This window comes from Triturus cristatus, chromosome 7 (genome assembly GCF_964204655.1).
Source record: "Triturus cristatus chromosome 7, aTriCri1.1, whole genome shotgun sequence".
NCBI lineage: Eukaryota > Metazoa > Chordata > Amphibia > Caudata > Salamandridae > Triturus > Triturus cristatus.
The window spans coordinates 621,810,174-621,832,425 of NC_140590.1; the positions used below are offsets into that span (position 1 = coordinate 621,810,174).

Consider the following 22,252-nt stretch of genomic DNA (forward strand, 5'->3'; position numbering starts at 1 on the left):
CAGGATTGAAGAGAACGCACAATGTCAGCAGTATTGCACGTTTGAGTTCCAAGGAGGCATTTTCTCAGCGACGCTTTTCGTCGCGACTGGAGCTCCGGCCTCCTTTATGCCTTAACCCCTCATACTACTTCTGCCCAGAGTGCTCAAGGACATCAAGCACAACTGGACTCTAATCATTCTTGTAGATCCGGATTGGGTACGATGGGTCTGGTACTCCAACCTACTGAGCATGGCCATCGATCCTCTTATCAGACTGCCCCTTCTGGAGGATCTTCTGTCGCAGCAGCAGGGAACGGTTCTTCACCCAAACCTGTCTTTGTGTGGCTCCTTCATAATTGTCCTCTCAGGCGGCTGACTAACAAGCATTGGCATAGCCAATAGGTCTTGCCTTTGGGACCTTATAAGTGTTTAGCCATGCAACAGGTGCATAACTAAATACTTATAAGGTCACAAAAGCGAGACCTATTGGCTATGCAAAGCGGCCGGGAAAGTGAAAGTGATCGCGATCACGATCAAACATCAAAGCGGCCGTGCAAGTGAAAGTAATTGCGGTAAAGCGTGGCGCGCGTGCCTGCGCACATGCACTGTAGCTCTAGGCTGGCCTGGTAGCACTTTTTGGAGCCCTCTCAATAAGTCTCGCCAGACCAGCGCATGCGCTGGGTCAGGCGAGACCTAAAAACTGCTACCCTTATTGCCATCACTCCTGCTCGTTGTGTTAGTGAGCTTCAGGCTCTGTCTTCCAAGCCTCCTTTTCTCTCTATTCATCCATATAAAGTAGTGAATTGAAAAAAAGCTCAGTTCCTTCCTAAAGTGGTCATGCCCTTTCATGTGGGACAATCTATCACTTTTTACCCGCCCCCGCATCCTTCCAAGGAGGAGAGACTCCACCGTCTGGACCCAAAACATGCATTGTCTTTTTATCTTGATCTCAATCTTCATTGGCTAGGTGGGCGCCAAAAAAGGTCTGACTGTTATAAAACGGACCAACACTAGATGGGTTGTCCTCTGCATTTAATTTGCTATGCTTTAGCGAAGAGGGAACCTCCGCTGGGGTTGCGAATTCACCCCACTAGAGCAACAGCAGCAACCACTGCGTTAGTACGCGGAGTCCCACTCCTTAATATCTGTCAGGCAGAGACGTGGGCATCCCTGCACACGTTCACCAGACACTTCTGCCTGGTCATCCAAGTCCAGAGGTACGTATACTTCCCCTGTTCAGTCCTTCAGGACTCCCTAGTTTGATCTTGGTTCACAGACCCTCCTCCGGGGATGGTATTGCTATTCTAAGGTAAGGAATCTACAACTAGCAGTCTCTATCAGATGAACAAGTTACCTTTGGTAACGCTGTATATGGTAGAGGCATATGTTGGTTGTAGATTTCTCACCGCCCCACAAATCCTCCCCGCTCAGAAAACTGATTTCTAGGGATAGGGACTCAACTATAGGGCCCTAGTTTTGACGCACCAGTGGCGAGTGTCTTTTATGGCTCTGCGCTTCTGGAGTGAAAAGTCGTGTTAAGAACTGACAGCGCTCATGGGCGGCGTCTATATAGGTCCTGGGACTTCATCTCCGCGTCCACAACGCCGATAACTGATGCAGAGCCGGCTGACGCGCACGGGTACTGCTGATGAAAAATCGAACATATGTCTCTACTAGATACATCGATACCGAAGTTAAGGAACTTGTTCTTCAAATAGTTAAGATTTGTTTATCATTTATTACATGTGTTGAAGTAAAATTTTGTGTATTTTTGTCATTTGATGTATTCAGGGTTTTGCGCTGGCTCTTACTATTAGATATATATTACGTAAGTTAATCCGAGGGAACCATTGAGTTCTGTTTTGCTAGTGCTGTCAGGCAGTACGGGCTAGCTCGTAGTTTGCTTCATTGTAGACATCTACATTCTGGATGTGTATAAATGTAGATTCCTCACCTTCAGAATATTCCCAGGAGCCAGACTGGATCTGAAAGATTCAAGCAGCATTGCCCCCACACTCCTGTAGGTGGCACTGTACCGCTCCACGTAGACTTCATTCTGCCCCGGAAGTGACAAAAGTGCTAGTGTGGCCGAGCAGTTAGGCTAATCAGAGAGCAGTGTTAAGTATTTGTTGTAAACACAGTGGCAATAAATGGGGGACACACTCAATGAATTAATCCAAGACCAATTTATAAAAAAATAATACTTGGTTATATTTATTTTGTAGAACCACAGAATTTCGTCATAGGACTTTAAATCTATACATACTGTCAGAACATTTCCACATGGTCACGCTTCAACTGGTGAACCCGCTGCTACAACAAAGCGATTTTATGTCAACCGCTTAAAACACGCTTACTTTCACGTTCCAGTTCACCCAGCACATCGCAAATATCTCAGATTTGTGATAGCCAGAAAACACTATCAATTCAAAGTACCCTCGTTTGGAGTAACCACTGCCCCCAGAGTGTTCACAAAATGTCTCGCAGTAGTGGCAGCATTTCTCAGAAGACAACAAATCCGTCTTCCCATACCTAGAAGACTGACTCATCAAAGCCAACATACACCAAAAGTGTTACACACTCAGACTACATTAGACCCACTGCACCAATTGTGTTTCACTGTAAATCCACAAAAGTATCATCTTCAGCCTTCACAAATGCAGTCCTATCTGGGAGCGACTCTAAAGATCTGCACAGCTCTAGCCTCTCCCAATGCAGACAGAATTCGAAATATTCAAACTCGGCTACTACAGTTTCAGACCCATCAATACTTAGCAGTCAGAACTTTCATGCAACTTTTAGAAATGATGGCATCCTGCATTGCAATAGTGCCTCATGCAAGGTTACATATGCATCTCCTACAAGAATGCTTAGCACGTCAGTGGAATCAGTCTCAGGGTCAATTAACAGTTGGTAGACAGCTACACCCATCGCTCTGCAATGGTGGAAAACACAAAACTTATCAGAAGGGCGGCCCCCCATGAACCCTGTTCCACAGATCGTGCTAACAGCAGACGCATTTCTCACAGGTTGGGGCGCCCATTTTCACAATTTGACAGTTGAAGGTCTATAGGACAACAAGTACAAAACTCTTCACAGCAACTGTCTAGAGCTTCCAGCTGCGTATCTAGCACTGAAAGGTTTTCAGTCTCACCTCATAGGGAAAGTTGTCCTAGTCCGCACAGACAATATGAGAGCTATGTACAAAAACGGGGGGGGGAGAGAGTCAAATTCTCTGCCACTATCACACCTCTCTCAGACCATTTGGCGTTGGGCAGTTCATATCAGAGTTCATCTTCTTTTTTCAGAGCACCTCCCAGGAGTGTAACGCCCTGAACGTCTCAGGATCGTTTAACAGACACGACAATGAGGACGCAACCACTTGTGAAGGGTTAGTTCTTTTAATGAAGGCAAATAAAATACAAAGAACAAACAAAAGTTATAGTCACTGGAATCCTCCAGGCTAAGTACGTTACCAGCCCACAGCACGGATGGTCCTAACCGTCCTCTGCATATACGCCGATCCCGGCGTATGCCAACAGAGGGCAGAAATGAAATGGCCGACAATGCCAATCGGTAGGCTGTGAGGGGCACGAAGAGTGTTGGGGAGAATCGAGGAGTCAGGGAAACACCCAGCCGGGATCTCTACCTGAAGGGAGCAGCCGCTCAACCTCTTCCTCAGACTGCACCGGGACGCGGAGTCACCTCCTGGTGATGCGTCACCGATACCCCAATCACAAGCAAGAAGACTGAACCGAGAGCAGCCGCTCGATCGATCCTGTGGACTTCCGAGTCTGTAACGCGGCAAACACCTCCTGGTGTGCGTTACAGCTGGCAGTCCCTGTGTCTCTGGTCGGGCTGGGAGTTACGACTCCAACCAGCAAAAGCGCCACTGCGCTTGGACTCAGCCGAGTCAAAAAGCGAAGCTCAATGGTTGACCGGTAGAGCTTCCGGGTCCTTCACAGGTGACGATGGGGCAAGACACGGCCCAGGGAGTAACGACTCGACCTACCTCCGTTCTTGCCTTACTGGAGCACCACTCCGGAACACTGCTCTTCACGAAGCAGGTACGTCGGTGTAAACACAATATCCGACAGCCTTGTACCTCCCGGTTCCTCCCTTTATAGGGCGTGTTTTCCTTGAGTTATGTAACAGCTCTCCTGTTTACATAAGGGCGTGTTTCCCTTGAGTTATGTAACAGCTCTCCTGTTTACATAAGGGCGTGTTTCCCTTGAGTTATGTAACAGCTCTCCTGTTTACATAAGGGCGTGTTTCCCTTGAGTTATGTAACAGCTCTCCTGTTTACATAAGGGCGTGTTTCCCTTGTATGACAGGAATTCTTGACAAGGAGTAAATAATCAGATTGCCGACCTCACCAGAATGCGTCAGCAAATACACAAGTGGGAACTTATCCCCAAGTTCTCCTTCCATACTTTCAAGAATGGGGATTCCCACTAATAGATCTGTTCGCCACAGTGGACAACTCAAAATGCCCAAACTTCTCCTCCAGGTTCCCATACCATCTATCCAAAGGTAAGCCCTATGGATAAAATGGTCAGGGATATTTGCCTACGCTTTTCCGCCTCTCCCTCTCCTTCCATTTCTGGTTCGTGAGCTCAGGCCAACGTCCCTCACATTGATTCTAGTGGCTCCCACTTGGGCCTGTCAACCACGGTTCACAACACTCTTGAAACCATCAATAGTTCCACATTAAAAGCTGCATCTCAATTTCAGCCAAGCAGAACCAAGGAGAAGTCCGACACCCAAACCCCAAGGAGCTCAATCTAGCGATTTGGCTCCTGAAGCCATAGTTTGGACCTCTCAACTTGCCACCAGATTGTATGAGTATTCTTAAGGAAGCAATAAAGCTTACTACCAGAGCATGTTATTCAGCAAAAGGGAAAAGATTTGTTATATACTGTACCAACAACAATATTGATCCACTAGATGCCTCGATTCAAAATATCATTGGTTACCATCTGCATTTACAGCATGCTGGTTTAGGCTACACTTCCATTAGATTGCATCTTGCGGCAGTAGCCGCATATTTGCAAAACAGACAACATCTATCTTTGTTCAAAGTTCCAGTAATTAAAGCCTTTATGGAGGGCCTTAAAAGAGTAATACCACCCAGGGTACCTCCTGCACCAGTTTGGAATCTGAACATTGTGCTTACATGGGTCCACCTTTTGAGCCATTACACAGCTGTCTGCTACAGTTTCTTGGAAAGTTGCCTTCCTCATTCCGATCACTTCATTGAGGAGAGTTATTTAGCTACAAGCATTAACCTTAGAAGAACCCTTCTTTCAACTTCATAAAGACAGAGTAGTTATTTGCACCAACCCAAAATTCCTTCCCAAAGTCCTCTCTGCTTTCATATGTTATGTTATGTTATGTAATGTTAATGGTTTTTATACCGCGCACAGCTGCCCCAGCAAAGGGGCGTCCTGGCGCCAAGAAAGGTAAACACAACATCACAAAATGCATCAGAGTCAGTTGATTTTATTAAAAAGAAATGTTTTGATGACACGTCTGAACCTGGTTAAGTCTTCCAAAGCATGGATGTCAATAGGGAGAGCGTTCCAGAGCTTAGCGGCTACTACTCGGAAGGAGCGGCCTCCAATCCTGCTCCGCAAAAAGCGAGGAACAACAGCTAAATTCTGACCCATCGATCTCAAAGAGCGAGATGGGACGTATGGAGTCAGAAGGTTCATGAGAATAGGTGGAGCCAAGCCTTTCAAAATTTTAAAGGCCAGGCAAAGCACCTTAAACTCAATCCGCCGAGCCACAGGCAACCAATGGAGTGTTTGCAATGCTCCGGACACTGAGCAACGTTTGGGCAGCCCAACTATCGCTCTTGCGGCGGCATTCTGCACTCGTTGTAGCCGCAGAAGTTCAGCCTTGTTCGTGCCTGCAAGCAGAGCACTGACATAATCTATCCTGGATAGTACCGAGGCCTGGACCACAAGCTGTCTAGTGCTGGCATCGAAGAATTTAAGCACCGGCCTGATGCTCCTAATAATGCCAAAACAAGAGGCAGCCACCCTCTTAGTCTGGCAAGTGAAGCTAAGTAAAGGGTCCAGCCAGATCCCGAGATTTTTTAACTCCATAGCAGGAGAGGGGATAATTCCTAACTCGGGGGGGCCACCAACTGTCATTCCAACATCCAGGTTGCTTCCCAAACACCATCACCTCTGTCTTTTTAGTGTTCAATTAGAGACAATTCTGGTTCATCCAATTGGCCACCGAGCGCAGCCCCTCACAGAAATTGAGGGCGTCCATGGCTGAGTCCCCACTTAGTGTGACCGCCAGCTGCGTATCATCCGCATAGGACACCATTGTCATGCCCCAGCCTTTGACTACTGCAGCCAGCGGCCTCACGTAAAGATTGAAGAGAGTGGGGCTCAGAGATGAACCCTGTGGGACCCCCAAGGTGAGCGGGTGAGAGGTGGATTTACCGGGTGGTATCGCAACCTGAAAAGATCTATTAGACAGGAAGGAGCGGAACCAGCCTAATGCCAGCCCCCTAACCCCAGCTTCCTCTAACCGCCGCAACAGGATTTCGTGGGACACCGTATCAAAGGCGGCGCTCAGATCTAACAACAGGAGTGCTGCTGTTTGTCCGGTGTCCAGCACGGAGCGCAGATGTTCAACCATGTATAGCAAGGCAGTCTCCGTGCTGTGGCCTTTACGAAAACCATTTTGCGTGGATCCAAGATGTTCGCTTTGTCAAGATGGTCGGTCAGGATCCCATTCACGTGGGCTTCGATGACTTTAGCAGCCCACGGCAGCAGAGAGATGGGGCGATAGTTCTCAGGTTTTGTGGGGTCAAGGGTAGGCTTTTTTAGGATGGGGGTAACTACCGCTTGCTTCCACTTGGTGGGTACAATCCCTGAACCCAGTGACATATTAATAAGGGCAAGCAAGGGTGCGCGACATGTGGCCTGCATGCTTATAAATAGGGCCGGTCTGAGGGGGTCTGCAGGGGAGCCAGATTTAATTTTTTGGCTCAAAAAATCAAAACCCTCCTCAGATAGAGGGGCCAAAAAATCCAGGATCCTATCATTGATCTTAGGACCATCAAATGAATCCGAGCGGTGCACAATAGTTGGAAAGGTGTGGTAGATTGCTTGCACCTTTTGAACAAAGAACAAGGCCAGACTCTCGCAGTGAGAGTCAGTGCAGATTTCTGCCGCGGAGGCCCTCTTAGTTATAAGGTCCTTTAGGACCTTAAAGATTAGTTTGGAGGGATTAGGGCTATTCCGGAACTCCTGCGCATAAAATGCGGCACGTGTTCGACACACCGCTCTGTGATATGCCTTGGATAGAGTGAGGTAGCAGGTTTTGAGCGCGGGATCATAGTCTTTCCTCCATCGCCTTTCTACTTGCCTACACTCTCTCTTGAGAGACGACAAGGTCTCATCATACCACGGGCTATGGGCCTTGGTCCGGCACTTGGAACGTACAAAGGGAATAAGAGAGTCCAAGGCCGTGCCAATCCAAGTACAGAATGAATCATACCCGCAGTCAACATCGGAGAGAAGAGGTGGGGGTGTTTTTCCTAATAAAAGGTAGAAGTCTTCAAGTTTTAATTTACTCCACTGGCGGGAAAAAGAAGTTTTATTCAGTGCCACAAAAAGAGAGTCAACCACAGGGATAGCTGCCTTCACCAGCATATGGTCTGTCCATGACAACTGAACAGGTTGGCATACAGTAATGTCCTCTAAGGAGGTAAAGAACGGATCCAGTAAGTGTCCACCAGAGTGGGAGGGGGACGTCACTCTCTGTATGAGCTGCAAGGCTTCTAGATCTGCTAGGCAGCTCTTAATGGAGGATTGGGAAGGACAGTCAAAGTGCATGTTGAGGTCACCTATCACATTGAAATTTGCACAGCCAAGAGCTTCTATACTAATGACGTCCGGGAGAGCGGCCCTAAAGGCAGCATCGCAGCCCGGAGGCCGATATATTAGAAGACCTGAAAAGCTATAGCAATGGGACAGAGAGATTCTAAAACGAGCACATTCGCAACCTGGAAGATTTAGTTCTTTCCATTCACAAGGAAAGCGGCGTTTCACCGCCATTGCAATTCCACCACCTCTCGAACCGCGGTTAAGAGTTGCCACGGTATATTCCGGGGGGAAGGCAAGGTTTAAAATCGCAGTGTCAGCATCTTGTAGCCATGTCTCGGTCATGAAAAACACATCAGGGGAGTCATTGGTGACAATATCAAAGATCTCCGCCTGATGTTTGACCAGAGATCTGACATTTAGGCTATAAATACTGACAGTATTCACCCCCGACACGTTAATCTGCCGGGATGAAATTTGCATGGAGCGGACGCGAGACGGGGGAGGCAGGTGCCAACAGCAACAGGTGCACCGATAAGGGCCCCTTAGCGGTGCTACAGGCGGAAGTGGACAGATGGTAAATTGTTCACGTAAGGCCAATAAGTCTGCTCTACCATACCTGAGGATGGAAGCAGCCATGATGAAGATCAAAGGGTCTACCGCACCCCGCACTTCCTTAGCGCTGACGGGCGCAGACGGGCAGACTCTGGCTTGACTCAGGCGAGAGTCAGGCGCTACCGCTGCGCGTCACCGCTGCGCGTCACCGCTGCGCGGCCCGTGTGAGCATTAAATACCGGCTCACCTGGAGTCCTGGCAAGCGCTGGAGCGCTCGAGCAGATGGCACAGTGACTAAAACACCACCCCCAAGATGGCGGCCAAGCGCCACGCGAAGGAGCACAAGGGCTTCCAGCAAGGACAACAGACTCCGCAAAATGCGGTGAGGGCACAATTTATAGTGCAAGAATGTGGGCGAAATTATCACAATGTTAAAAGCAAAAAACGTTTTACAGCATAAAAATGATAAACGCTATCTAAAATAGAAATTGTAAGCGCTCCACGCTTAACTAACTAGCAGTACAAAGCGCAAGCATGCACCTTTCATATCAACTAATCAGTTGAGTTACCTCTTTCCTCAACCTGATTACGTAGCAGAAAGATCTCTTGATGTCAAAAGAGCATTATTGTATTATATTGAACAAAGGATTTTCGTAAAACAAAACTGTTTGTTGCATTTGCTACACCTCACAAAGGCAACCCGATTTCTTAACCTGGTATTTCAAGATGGATTGTTAAATGTATTCAAACCTGCTATGCTAAAGCTAAAAGAACTTAGAGCACATTCCTCTCGTAAAATAGGAGCGTCTATGGCCTTTTTAGATAACATCCCTATAGTTGACATTTGTAAGGCAGCACCATGGTCCACACTACACACATTTGCCAAACACTACTGTGTGGATATGTTAGCACGTCAACAAGCCAATGTAGGCCAAGCAGTGCTAAAGACACTTTTTCAAACAGCTGCAGTATCTACTGGTTAGCCACCGCTTTCGAGGGAATACTGCTGTATAGTCAATGCAAAGCATGTGTATCTACTGCACACATGCCTCAAATGGATTATGCTACTTACCCAGTAAGCATCTGTTCTTGGCATGCAGAGCTGTAGATTCACATGTGCCCACCCTCTTCCCTGGACAACTATGGCTGTTGCAGTATTTTCACATTATATATGCATGGACATCTCTATACTGCACTTACTGCATTCTCACCCTCTTGCGGTAAAACAATCTAACTATGGAGGCAATGCCCATGTGCACTATCACAGAAAGGGAGTCACTTTACCTTGTGCTTTGGAAAGACTTCTTCAAAGAAAAACAACTTGCAAACATCTGGACCCAACACTAGATGGCAGGAGTATGCAAAGCATGTGAATCTACAAATCTACATGGCAAGAACAGATGCTTACTGGGTAAATAGCATGATCCTTTTTCAGTAGAAATACTTTTCTGTGAAAAAAATGGACACCTAGTGCGATTTTGAATCTTTGCAATGTTAACCTATGGGAGGAAAAAGACATTCAGCATATACAGGGATAACATTAACTTACAAGACCAGTCTTCAGAAGTCAAGCTCAGTACTGGGCAAGGTTCAGTTCAGCTCTAACAGTGCACCAACAGTGGCATATTGGCGGCCGGGTGCAAGTTTGAGGTTTGGCGCCCAATACAAATCCATGTGGATTGGGAGCAATTGGACAGAGGCTGCTTACAGGTAAGTTGTAGCGGCTTGGGGGGGCCAGTCTCCAGGGTTTGATGCAATCACTGGACAGGGCACAAAGCAGCACCAATACTACACCACCAGCAACACTGGGGCAGCCGGGTGCAGGACGCTACATAGCGTCTGGCACCTAATGTAAAGCAAGGGAGACAGCCAAAATCGGAAGCAAGCTGTAGGCTCAGGCTAGGAAGTCTGCGGAAGGGAACCAACAGCTGAAGAGGTAAATTTTGATTCTCAGGTACAAAGACACCTTCAGTCTTCAGCAAGGTCCAGGACTGGTGCAGGGCTGTCTTTAGACGTCGGAAACAGCTTACCAGAGCAGGTCGCAGTTGGGGCAGCGGGTTCTCAATGCAGAGGCCGCAGGCAATGTCGAGGAGTCCATGAGAGGTCAGCTCACAGTGGACTTGGGCTCTAGAGCGCTGGGGAACCTTGTTGGAACTGGTGGGCTACTTTGACTCGGATGAAGGAGTGGGGTGCAGAGTTGGAAGCGGGGGCAGGCTTCACGGTTTTTCAAGTCAGAGTCTTTTACTTGAAGATGGTTTCTTTGTGAACAGGTCCGCTAATTGCAATGCTTTTTAACAGAAAGGCTTTCCCAGATGAACCATATTAAAAGGTATATAGAGATATATATTTATATGCAAGCAATAACACCACACTTGGTAATGCAGCATTTAAATGCATGGATATGAAATACAAGCAGCAAATAATATGAGCTAAAACTCAAGCAAATATACTGGACGTCCTGCAAGAGATAAGAAAGGTATATACACTAAATACATAAAATGATTACTTTGGATGTGCACTCCGACTCAATCATACATCACAAAGAAAACACCTCAAATGACCTCAGCCAGTGGAACCACGCATCACAATGGCCCTAGTAAGAAAAAAATCACCTCATCCGATCGTTCACTCGACATCCTTGCCAACCGAAGCTGGGGGGGCTCGTTTACAGCTGGGCTTGGACTCTCGACCGGGACTCCGGTTCCATTTGTCTTGTAGCAGTACATCTACTCTGTAAGTGAGCTCCCACCTTGGCAGTTAATAACACTCAGCTTTATAGTTTCAAAACGCACACTAGAAGGTTCGAGAGTCTTCCCCTCTGCGCCAAGGAAACTTACTGGAACTGGCCAGTTTCCAGGCAAGCATTCCACGGCAGGAAGAAGTTCCCACGTTCCCTCTACATTCTCGCATGTTCCAGCCTTTATCTTAAAGAAGCTTGCGAAAGCCTTCCAGGGTACATTAAACAATCTCTTTCAAAACAATCCTTGAATGTAATTAACCCAAACAACTTGAAAGTCTGTCTGTGCGCGCAGACAAGCAGAATTCAGGATGACATGAGGCAATGTCAAAGCCAATTGTAAGAACTTAATAATTCTTCCCAATGAAGAACATAATGCACATTTGTGCACCACTGCCTATAGCATCACATACTTCATCTCTCAATGTACAACACAGTGTACATTTGTGCACCACTGCTCATAACACTGCACTTCGAGACCAAACAGTATATTCCACACCTCTCTCTCTCTCTCTCTCTCACATATGATTTCAAATGCACATCCCATATGTTCTGTTCTTGGCAAGGCTGTTCTATACTCTCTTGCATCTTCCACTATGAGACTGCAAGATTACAAGAAAGAAACCTTTAAGAGAAACCAGGCATATGCAGGACGTCGTAAATTCAGGCTAGGATAAAATAACCCACCAAATTCAATTAAAATAATGATAGTCAAAGGTAATCACGTGGTGTCAGACCACAAGAGTGCCTCTAGCACTACAGGGGGCACACCTCCTATTCTTTTTTAAGTTTTCCCACCTGTTCTCCCGCCAAAAAGGGGACAAAGACAGGAAGGGGGCATGCATTCTCTAACAGGAGAGACTTTGGTCGCTTTACAAAGGCGGCAAGGCATTTGTAGCTCCCTGCAACGGATGGCTCTTCCTGACCGTGGGTGGGGGGGAATGTGTAAACACTTCCACCCAAGAAAGGCATTGTTCTCAACCTCTGCGCAGGCACTCACCCCATGAGGTCAGAACACTCTCTGGTTGTAGCACGCTGGCTTAGGGCAATCAGCGACTGCACTAAGGATTGATGAGTTTAAGGGGACCCCTCTAAGGGGTCCTCTGTGTGCATGTTTCAATAAATCTGACTCTGGAATCAGTGCAGGTTTGATGTGCTGAGATGTTTGGTACCAAGCATCCTATTTTTCAGTGAGGCCATCATGGAACTGGGGAACTCATAATGACGAGTGTCCAGCCCGTGTACATACTTCGGCTTCCTTGGGCACTTACAATACCCAGGAATTCGCATGGATATTGCAGGGGCATATCTGCTCATGCAGCTATGTCCTCACAGGGGATATAGTGCAACCTGCCTTAGGGCTAAAGCCGGTTAGAGGGGTGCAGTGTCTGTGGGCATTACACACAGGGATGTGTGTCATGTCCACTCTTCAGTTTTGTCTGCACCAAGACATGCAGGGTGCAGTGACGGTGTACATGTGCTTAGTGAGGAGTCCCTTAGAGGGGCACAATTTGTGCTTCAGCCTTTAGGTACCCTCTTTACCCAGAAGGCCCTTGGTACCAGGGGTATCTTTTACTAGGGACTTATATGTAAGCTAAAGGGATGCCTATTGTGGAAACAAAAAAGGTACAGTTTAGGAAAGGAGATCTGGCACAGGGGACCTGGTTGGCAGGGACCTTGTGTTTTTTCCTGTCGAAATGACATTGTTTTCCAGGCAAAAAGGGGGTTATAATCATGTCCAAAAGAGGCACTTTCCTGAAGGGATGGTGGAAGAACCACCAAAAATATCTATGCGAACAGGCTCAAAACAAGAGTGCGTTCTTGCAGCCTTATTTAATATCTATATGGCGTACTTGACATCCACCTGGCCCTAGTCCAGGGGGATCCACCCAGGTTGGGCACAGCTCAAATTTGAAGCTTGAAGTATGTCGAGTATATCGTCCTCCTTAGTAAAACCCCAATTGGGTTGCAGCAGTCTGTAGATCAGTTATTGGGGTATACCAACAATCTGCGACTGAGCCTGAACTACAACAAAACAAAGCTTTTTTTGTTTTAGATGCTGAGGTAGCAACAGGCAGCCCAAATTCACCTGGCGGGCTGACGGCATCATTTTAGAACTGGTCAACACTTATAAGTATCTGCGTCCATCTAGTTTCCCATGTAACTTACAAACTGAATCTACGATGAAGAGGAGCCAACACAAACCTTGAAACACCAGACATTAAACACCTCAGCGCTTCATCTCCTTCAGGTAGTAGAAGCCAAATTTGTGCCTTCAATATCTTTTGGCTTGGAAAGTCGTTGCAATTTTAAACATCTTACAATTGAGCCTCTTTACAAAAAAAAAAAAACTTTGCGATTCCCCTGTATGTCTCGCAAGCCCAAATCAGACTTGAGTTTGGTCTGCTCCACCAGGGCCCATCCAGGCAGTGCGTCCTGGTAAAATTCTGCTGGAGGACGAGGGCAGCTGAAGTCACTTTGCTGGCACATCAGTGTTGGGTGGAAATAGAAAGGCAGGTCCACATAAAGAACTTTGTTTTTCCAGCAATACAACACTCAATTGCAGCACTCTGATTAGAAGATGCCTGGCACACCCCTCTGGATTATGCCACTTTTATCACAAACAAAGCTGCCAAACTTTAATTATTTGTCATTGATAAGGCTACCATAGCAAGCAAAGGCCATGCATGGGCGGGCATGTCATTATACACAGCTTGGGGTTCTCAGCCAAATCTATTTGTGCATTTCTCAGAGGCTAAGAAACATGATCTCATGCTAATACATCTCATTATGTTTGTGTTGAATAATCTTGACCCCTCTGGAAAAAATACTGGACCACTTCAGAGCGCCGACTTTGTGTCCAAAACAATTAATCTTTGCTTCATTTACTGTGCATTTGCCCTGCCTTGTTAACACACAAAGACTCTTACGTCCGCCTCTAAGAGTTCTGCAAATCAGGTCATGTTGACCAGCTGGTATTTCTTTATTGAGGATAGGGTTCTTTGCAACTGGCTTGTAAGACCGTGAGATTCTTGAACCTAGCCTCTAAGGAGCTGGAAAAACTTTGTGCCTGACACTTTGAATTGTGTTCCCAGTTGAGACTAGATCAGTGGCTTTCCTTTGAGGTAGTAGGCAAACAGCTCTTGAAAACTTTGGGACTGTTCAGTATTTTAAACCTTTTAATAGAGCTACATGACCAGACCAGTGACTGTAGTATACAACAAACATCAAGGACCTCAATTTCCTTCGATTCTCCCGTCAGGAAAAAAACACTTTACTTGGTATATCATAAAGCAGCACAAAAGCATCTTATGGCAATGTCTTTGCACAGCACGCTCGCACTTTTATTATTACTTGACAAAGAGGTGTCCCCTTGATACAGGCCTTGGCCACTTCTTATCATAGAGGGTGTAGCAGTTTAATTGATTGTATTAAGTTACTATTGTGTGTGCTTCGATGGTCCAAAATCCAACTTGATAAAAAACACTGTTTTTCTTATGTAAGATGTTTTAGTGGATATATTGTATTTTAACATGTTTTATAGCTACATGTAATGGTTTTAATTGACTGCATGAAGATATACTTACTCAACTATGAGAATCTTTGAATGCAGGGCAGTCAAACTCAGCAGACTGCTCCTGTACAATTACAAATTGTGGTTACAACCTTGAGGTGGCACCAACATCTTTCAGCAATTGGGAGAACCTTTCTGCCACTGACGAGAACGCAGTGTTGAAACATTTGCCTGCTTGAGTTCCCAAGAATACACTCTCTCAGAAACTCATTCCAGATCGAGTGGAGCATAGGACTCTTCTATGCCTTTCTATCTCTACTTGTCCTGCCCGAGTTATGAAGATAATCAGGAACGACCAGGCCCATTTTACCTTTGTGGCACCAGACTGTGCTCCGAGAATTTCGTATCCCGAGTTGAGTATGGCTATGGGCACTCAAATCAAGCTGCCCCTTCAGGACGAACTTCTGCTGCAGCAATCTGGGACCGTTCTCCACCCGAACCGGTCAACCCTCCTCCTTCATACTTGGAGATTGAGCATTGACAGATGACAGCTTTTGCCCTTCCACCCGAAGTCTGTAACATCATGGCAGCTTGGCGTCTCCACCACAACAGTATAATCCACCCATTGGAATACATTTGTGTCATGATGTGCAGAGAAACAGGTTGATTTCCTTATCTGCTCCCTTTTCCCAGGCCCAGCATGACTATGCATTGGGCACGTTGAAAGGTTGACAGTTACATCTAACTGGAGAGTTAGTGATCTACAGGCATGGTTCCTTTAGCCCCCCTACATCTTGTTCCGGGTGGATGATATACTCTTCATGGAGTATGTCCAGGCCTAGAAGGGAAGGTGTTGAAGAAACAAACCATCTCCCGGTGGATCGTGCCCTGCATTAAAATCTGCTACTCATTGGCCAAGAAGCAAACCCCAGACTGCGTGCATATTCCACCAGAGCAAAGACTACAACCACTGCATTAGCACATGGAGTTCCGGTCCTGGACATCCGCCAGCAGAAGCATGGGCTTCGCTGCACACGTTTATCAAACATTACTGCCTGGAGAATCAGGTCTGTTGGTATGGGCACTTTGCCTGTGTGGTTCTGCAGGACTTTCTGGTTTAAATCATGTTTGCAGACCCACCTCCGGGAAGGTATTGCTAGGATATCTATTCTAAGGTAAGGAATCTGTGGCTTGAAGTCTCTCTTAGATAAACAAGTTACTTTCCTTCTGTAAAGCCTTATCTAATACAGACTCTATCTAGCTGCATTCCTTACCGACACACGCATCCTCCCCACAAACAGATTTGAAGGGACAAGGCTGTTACCTTTTCAGGCCCTAGTTTTGTTTTACACACCAGTGGTCCGTGTTCTTCGTGGCTCCATGCTCCTGGCATGGAGAGTCTAGAAAAGAATCAGACATCAGCACGCTGGTGTGGCGCCCATGTAGGCACCGTGGACAACAACACATAACTGTGCACTGGGATACTGCTCACAAAAAATATCTGGATCTGGGGATAATTCTAAGGTAAGGAATCTGCAGCTAGAGTCTCTACCAGATAAGGCATTACCATGGGTAAGTAACTTGTTTGTTTCTACCAAAGAACTTTGTAATGCCACAGTGAGACTTAAATCTGGTTCTTACTTTTCTCTAGTGCTCCCCTTTTGAGCCAATGCACAGTTGTTTATTGGTCATCCTGAACAGTCTTCCTGTTTTCAGTAACATATGCACACTCTGAGTGAGTTTCAGGCCCTCTGTCCAGCCGCCTTATACCACCTTGTTTTGTGGACAAAATGGTGTTATGAACTCAAGGTTTTTTTCCTGCTGGAGGTAGTGACATCTTATATTGTCAGACCAACCATTACTTTTTTTATCTTATTTGCTCGGCCTCATCTCTCACAGTAGTCTGAGCAGCTTCATTGTTTAGACCTCAAGAGAGCGCTGAGCTTTTACATAGTTTGCATCAAGGAATACTGGGAGGGTAATTTGCTCTTTGTTCTCTGGGGGCAAAGAAGGACAAGGCAGTGCTGTAGTGGACCAACTCGCAATGGATAGTCCTCTGTATTAAGATCTGTTACACATTGACTAAGAAGCAGCTTCCATAAGTTCTGAAGGGTCATTCTACCAGTGATGAGATAACTGCCACTGAGTTGGCACGCAGAGTGTCTGTCCTGGATATCTGTCGGGCAGCTAAGTTGAGCATCAGTTCACAAAACACTATTGCTGTACAGATGGTCATTTTGCCTGTTCAGTCATGCAGTAGGTTTTTTACAATAAACCACCATCTTCGGAGGTACTGCTTTGGTATCACTTCACAAGGTGAGTAATCTGGGAGTAGAAGTATCCAAGTTACTTATCTTCGTTAACTCTCTATGGTGTAGATCCTCTAACAGCTGATTCCTCACCACCTCCCTATTCTTTAGAGTGGTCTCCTTTACCACCTGAAAAGGTCCTGATTTTGTAATTTTTACACTGGTCCTTCTAATTCACTCATTAGCTCCACGTATGAGGTCATGGACAAGCTTATGAAAAAAACTGACAGCGCGCATGTGTGACTCCCCACTGCACTTCCAGAGCAGAACTAAGTACCTTGTTCTTGAAGTCTAATGCTTGCCTCCCAACTGGTAGTAGAAAAACTCAGTCATACAGGTAAGTAATTATAATTGTACGTTTGTAACTTTTTTCCTTGAATGTTTATGGATTGAATGTATGAATAACTTGTGTCCTTTAAAGATGCACTGTCCTTAGGAGTGTGTTTTACTGCTTTCGAATTGTATCCTTCAAAGTATTTTAGGTTGCATCCATATCCTGATATTATTTTAATCAATTCCCACCAGACTTGGCCAAAGCACTGGGTGGCAATCAGTACCGTGTGTATGTGAACATTTCAAATGTAGCAATAAAGAGATTGATGTTTTGAACCAGTTACCTTCATTGTATGCAAATAACTCCTAGTTCATTGAAACCTCATTCTGCTCAACTCTGAATGTTAATTTTTTAACATTATTTCTCTTCAACAAACTTTTCTAGGTTTATTGCGGACAATCAAATGAATCACGCTAGTATGCTGTTTGTTGAGAATTTTGGACTGAAAATTATTAAGAATAACCTATGTAAAAACTTTATGCTTCATCTGGTCAGCATGCATGACTTCAACCTCATTAGCTTATTAACAATAGATAAAGCTGTGACCAGGCTGAGAGAAATGCAGCAAAAAACAGAAAAGAGTGAAACTGCTTCCTCCACAAATGAACACTCAGTGGAAGAACAAAGCACAACAACAAATGGACATGGTGAAATCAATGGAAGAGAGAGAATTGTAGAAACAGACAATGCTGGCATTGCAAAACAGAGCAAAAGACAAAAACTATGAAAGAGAATACCAGTCTAGAAAAAGAAACACTGAAATTACGTTGCGTCAAAATGAGTTCTTTGTGGAAGGGTTGGGGATGGGCTACCAGGTTCCAAACAGGCACTCATCGATGAAGTACATGATCAGATCAAAAAGGTATTGATGACAGCGTTCACACATTCAGTATGAAAGTGCTATGGGTACATTTATTTTAATAATGCAATAGACTTATGAATTTGAGCACGAAGAGCAATACACCAGATTTTTGTAACTTTATCAACATAATTTAAAGACATAGAAAACATTTTTTGATATTACAATTTTTCGTGGCTGCCTGTTTTTCCTACAACCACAGTTATGAACCATTGGTTTATGTGATTTACCCTTCTACTGGAATATGAATTGTGCTTCAAAATGTTTTTATTCCGAAGCTTTATTTTAATTATGATCCTCATTTCACAATCAGTTATGTTAAGCAAAATTACCACAACCCGAGCTAAGTGTACAGGAAAGTTTCTACAACCTTGCATATTAAAATAGCACTTTTGTCTGGTGCCTGTTTGGAAAAGCCTTTGCTTTGACACATTGCTGTCGCAGTGAAACACCACCTTGGCGTTTTGAGGTTTGACTGTTCATTTTTGTGGACTATTTTGATGCTTTCTCACCCAGTGTATTTTCTAAAACTTGAATATTCAATTACCTTGTATCTTATTTTAATAGTCACATATTGTCATGCTAATGGTTGTATTAGATACTGAAAATGTTCTCATCTGCACACAATGGGAAACAGTTTTCAGTAGATCTCAGTAAAAACAAATTATTCAGGTCCCTTAATCCTTTTCTTTTAATTGGAGGTGCTGCATAATATCACCAAGCTAAATTAATAGCTGATGCCTTGGAGCTGCAACTCTTAAAGAAAAAGTGCACTGTAAATTGAAATGTGTTGCACTATTATGCAAGTGTTCTGTGATGCATTCTATCCTATATATAGGGTATTTAATACAGACGCTACAATAAAATGGTGCGTTGACGGCCGTGTCCACTGCAGCTTGAAAACACATTTTATGCACGTTTACAGATTTTTTTCTTTTTTGGTAACGGGATTTAGGGTTCATTACTGGAGTATGACCAGCAGTTTAGATTTTTATCACAGAAAGCATTGTGGTCGAGTGACATCACCTCAATATTGTTTTTTTTTTTTACTATCCTTAAGATATTGCATTTTCTTACACTTTATTTATAAAGAAACAGTGCTGCTCTAAATACAGGTATTTTAAATTTTTTATTTCATTCCACCACTGTAAGATGCTGTTCCCGGTTTTGTTGAATTGAGGGGTAGCTAATCTTTGTAATGGTTACATCATAAATTTATAAAATGTAAATACTGATTTGGGTAGTGTTTAAGATGTGTGTTTTACTGTGATACTATTTAATGGTGTGGATGTGATTTTTCATCCAATTATGAGAATAGTCACCAATTTTGTGTAAGAATAGGAATGAAAGAAATTTCAGCTTTCAAGACCCTCTTCTTGATTCGCCAGTTCAGATTGTGAGTTAGACAGTTTGAATTATGTTTCTGAAGGATAGTAGGTAACGCTTTTCTCTGTGGCTTTAATTTGCTCAAGTTCTGCACATATGTAAAATCAGAATATTTTAGCAAGATGTAGTTATAGAATCATTGCTTATGCCATTTCATAAACAGATTTGCTCTTAAGTGCTTAAAAGAAGTCTGGCATTGTTTGCACAAATGTTGGTGTGGGCCCCCCAAAAAGATATTGTCCATTAAAAATGTTCATGTTAATTTCTAATAAAGGCTGGGAAAATATTGTTTGTATTTATAAGAAAAGATACTTTTCTACATGTATTCTAAAAAAATAAATGGACAAGATCATGTTAGCTGGTGATAAACATTTAAATGGTGTATATCTTTTAAAGAAACAAGTTCAGTTGTTGAAAAGAACCCTTGTTTTTAACATTAAATGTTTATTTGAAATCCGTTTGTTTTTCATGTTTGAAATTCAGATATATTAAAGCCTGTCCTTGGTATATCACAACTTTTCATGAATATGATGATCTTGCAGACTACAATCCTCAGAAATATTGATGTTTCAGATGTGACTCTTCATTCCATTATACTACCCTTCTGCTAGTCTTGTGGATCAGTGTCCCTCAGCAAGCGTGTATCTTTCGTAGCCTATGATTTCCTTTCCAAAAGTGCTCTGCTTCCTTTACAGCTTTGAAGAAACACATACAGAACCTAGGTGAAAAACACACAAGTTAATACAGGGACTCCACTAAAGCGGATCACCTTTTTTGAATGCTGCACACTAAGGTCATTGCTTGGCTTTCCATTATCAGCCTATAAAGCTCATTTTGTAACTTTAGCCAGTTCTTGTAGTCTTATGTTTTCAGTCTTTTGTTTTATTTGCCTTCTCACACCTTTTTCACTTCAAAACAGCAAACGGGCCTGACTTCAGTGTATTTTCAATTCAATCATGGGGGTAGGCTTTGATGTAAATATGCCTTTTTTTAATTAATCAGTTTGATTTTGGTCTGTTTTTGAAACGCTTCTAGTATCTTCATACCCTATATATATTTTGACAATTATGACTACTGGAACGTGGTTAGGTTGTCTACATGGGTTGGCAATGTGAACTCTATAAAGTTATGGTTGAGACACTTTTTTCTTTTAAACAATAATTACTTTGTCCCTGTTTGATAGATTTAAATTTACATTTCCCAAATAGTGTGCGGGCATACAAGTGTTATCCCTTAAAAGTGTGTATGGATTTAAGAGTGTTGAGAACGTCACCCAAATGTTCTATTTCCTATTTTAACAACCATATGAATATTTATACACCACTGCAGCAAAAACTACTGAACAGAAATACACCAAACATTTCATGAAGACAGGGATTTACCCAACGCTCTTCCTTGTTTTGCGGGTAAATTAAGAAGTCAAAATGTGTTATGTGCTTTTAGGTATTAGGTAACTAATTAGCGAGCCAAGCATTGAATCTGCACTCTTAATTTGATTGAGAAAATGTAGTCCCATTGACTAATTTGCCTTCTGTGATCTGGCTTATGAAGCTTGTCAGGAAAAAAATGGGTTGGCTAACCGAACTAATCCCCCATCCTCAGAAATGAGCACAGTATAACACAAAGGAATGAAAAAAGTTCCACTTCTCGCATTTAACAGTTGAAACTTGTAGATCATCTTGCTCTGTTTGTATCTATGCATGTTGAGCAAACCACGATCATTGGTTGGAGTCTGATACTACCCAGTGTAGAAAGTTTGCTCTGTATACACTATACCAAAGTAAAGTATAGTTTGTACAGAATCCAGGGATTCCCCTAGAGTTATAGCAGAGTACTGACGGCTCTCTTTGTGGTAGTGTAGGCGTGCAGTTAGGCTTATCCTGAGGGTGTGTTAAGCATTCATTATATTCACTCAATCAAGACTGGTGCACACACTCAAAATGAATCCAGACCAATTAGGTAAGTATAAAAAACGTTATACTTGTATTTTATTTCTATAACCAAGTAAAACTTGGTACAGGTGGGTAAAATATACTTTCATTGGTAAACCTATATACAGAAATGCAATCGAGAATGGATTTGTCGTTTTTACATGTTGGTATGTCTTCAAAAAGCAGTTTGAATTACACAGTAGTTACTTTTAGGATACTTCTGATTAGTTTTAGATTACATAGAGTACTGGGGGTGGTATGTCTAGATACCACACATAAGGAGCTCTCAATACACAGTAAGTAAGACATTTCTTGGCCTGAGTTATAGTTACTGTTTTTCCTGTACAAAACAACAGTTCAACTCTTAGAACAGTTTTAGGCCCAAAACCTCATAATATGGGCCTCTATGGGAGAAAATTGGTTATCCATATTACAGGTAAGTAAACGTCTTACAAGTGGGAGTTTTGAGGATCTGAAAGAAACACGTTAGATTCCTTACCTTAGAATATCCCCGGGCGTCAGGCTAGATCCGGAAAGATTTTTCGTCAGCAGTAACCCTGCGCGTCGGTAGGCGTCGTCTGCGGCTCCGCGTCTGTCGTCGTTATCGCCGGGATGACGTCGTTGGAGTACTTAGACGCCTCCCTCGCACACTGATGTCAGTTCTTCTTTTTTCCGCGCCAGCAAGTGCAGATCCGGGAAGAGCGTACCCCTAGTCATTTTTTGACGGACTTTTTGTCTATCTTTTTCTAATCAACTTTGACTCCTGGTGCCGGTAGGGATGCCCGGGTTCAAGCCGTGTGA

The 22,252-nt window shown here is 44.1% G+C and overlaps 1 protein-coding gene across 1 annotated transcript in view; it reads left to right on the forward strand.

Moving 5' to 3' along the window:
* SUZ12 (SUZ12 polycomb repressive complex 2 subunit) overlaps positions 1–19,974 on the forward strand; it is an 819,404-nt gene extending 799,430 nt beyond the window's left edge. Inside the window, exon 16 of the mRNA XM_085617193.1 lies at positions 17,660–19,974. Coding sequence (XP_085473319.1) covers positions 17,660–18,002 — 343 coding nt within the window. The 3' untranslated portion in view covers positions 18,003–19,974. The remainder of the gene's footprint in view (positions 1–17,659) is intronic.
* The last annotated feature ends 2,278 nt before the right edge of the window (positions 19,975–22,252 follow it).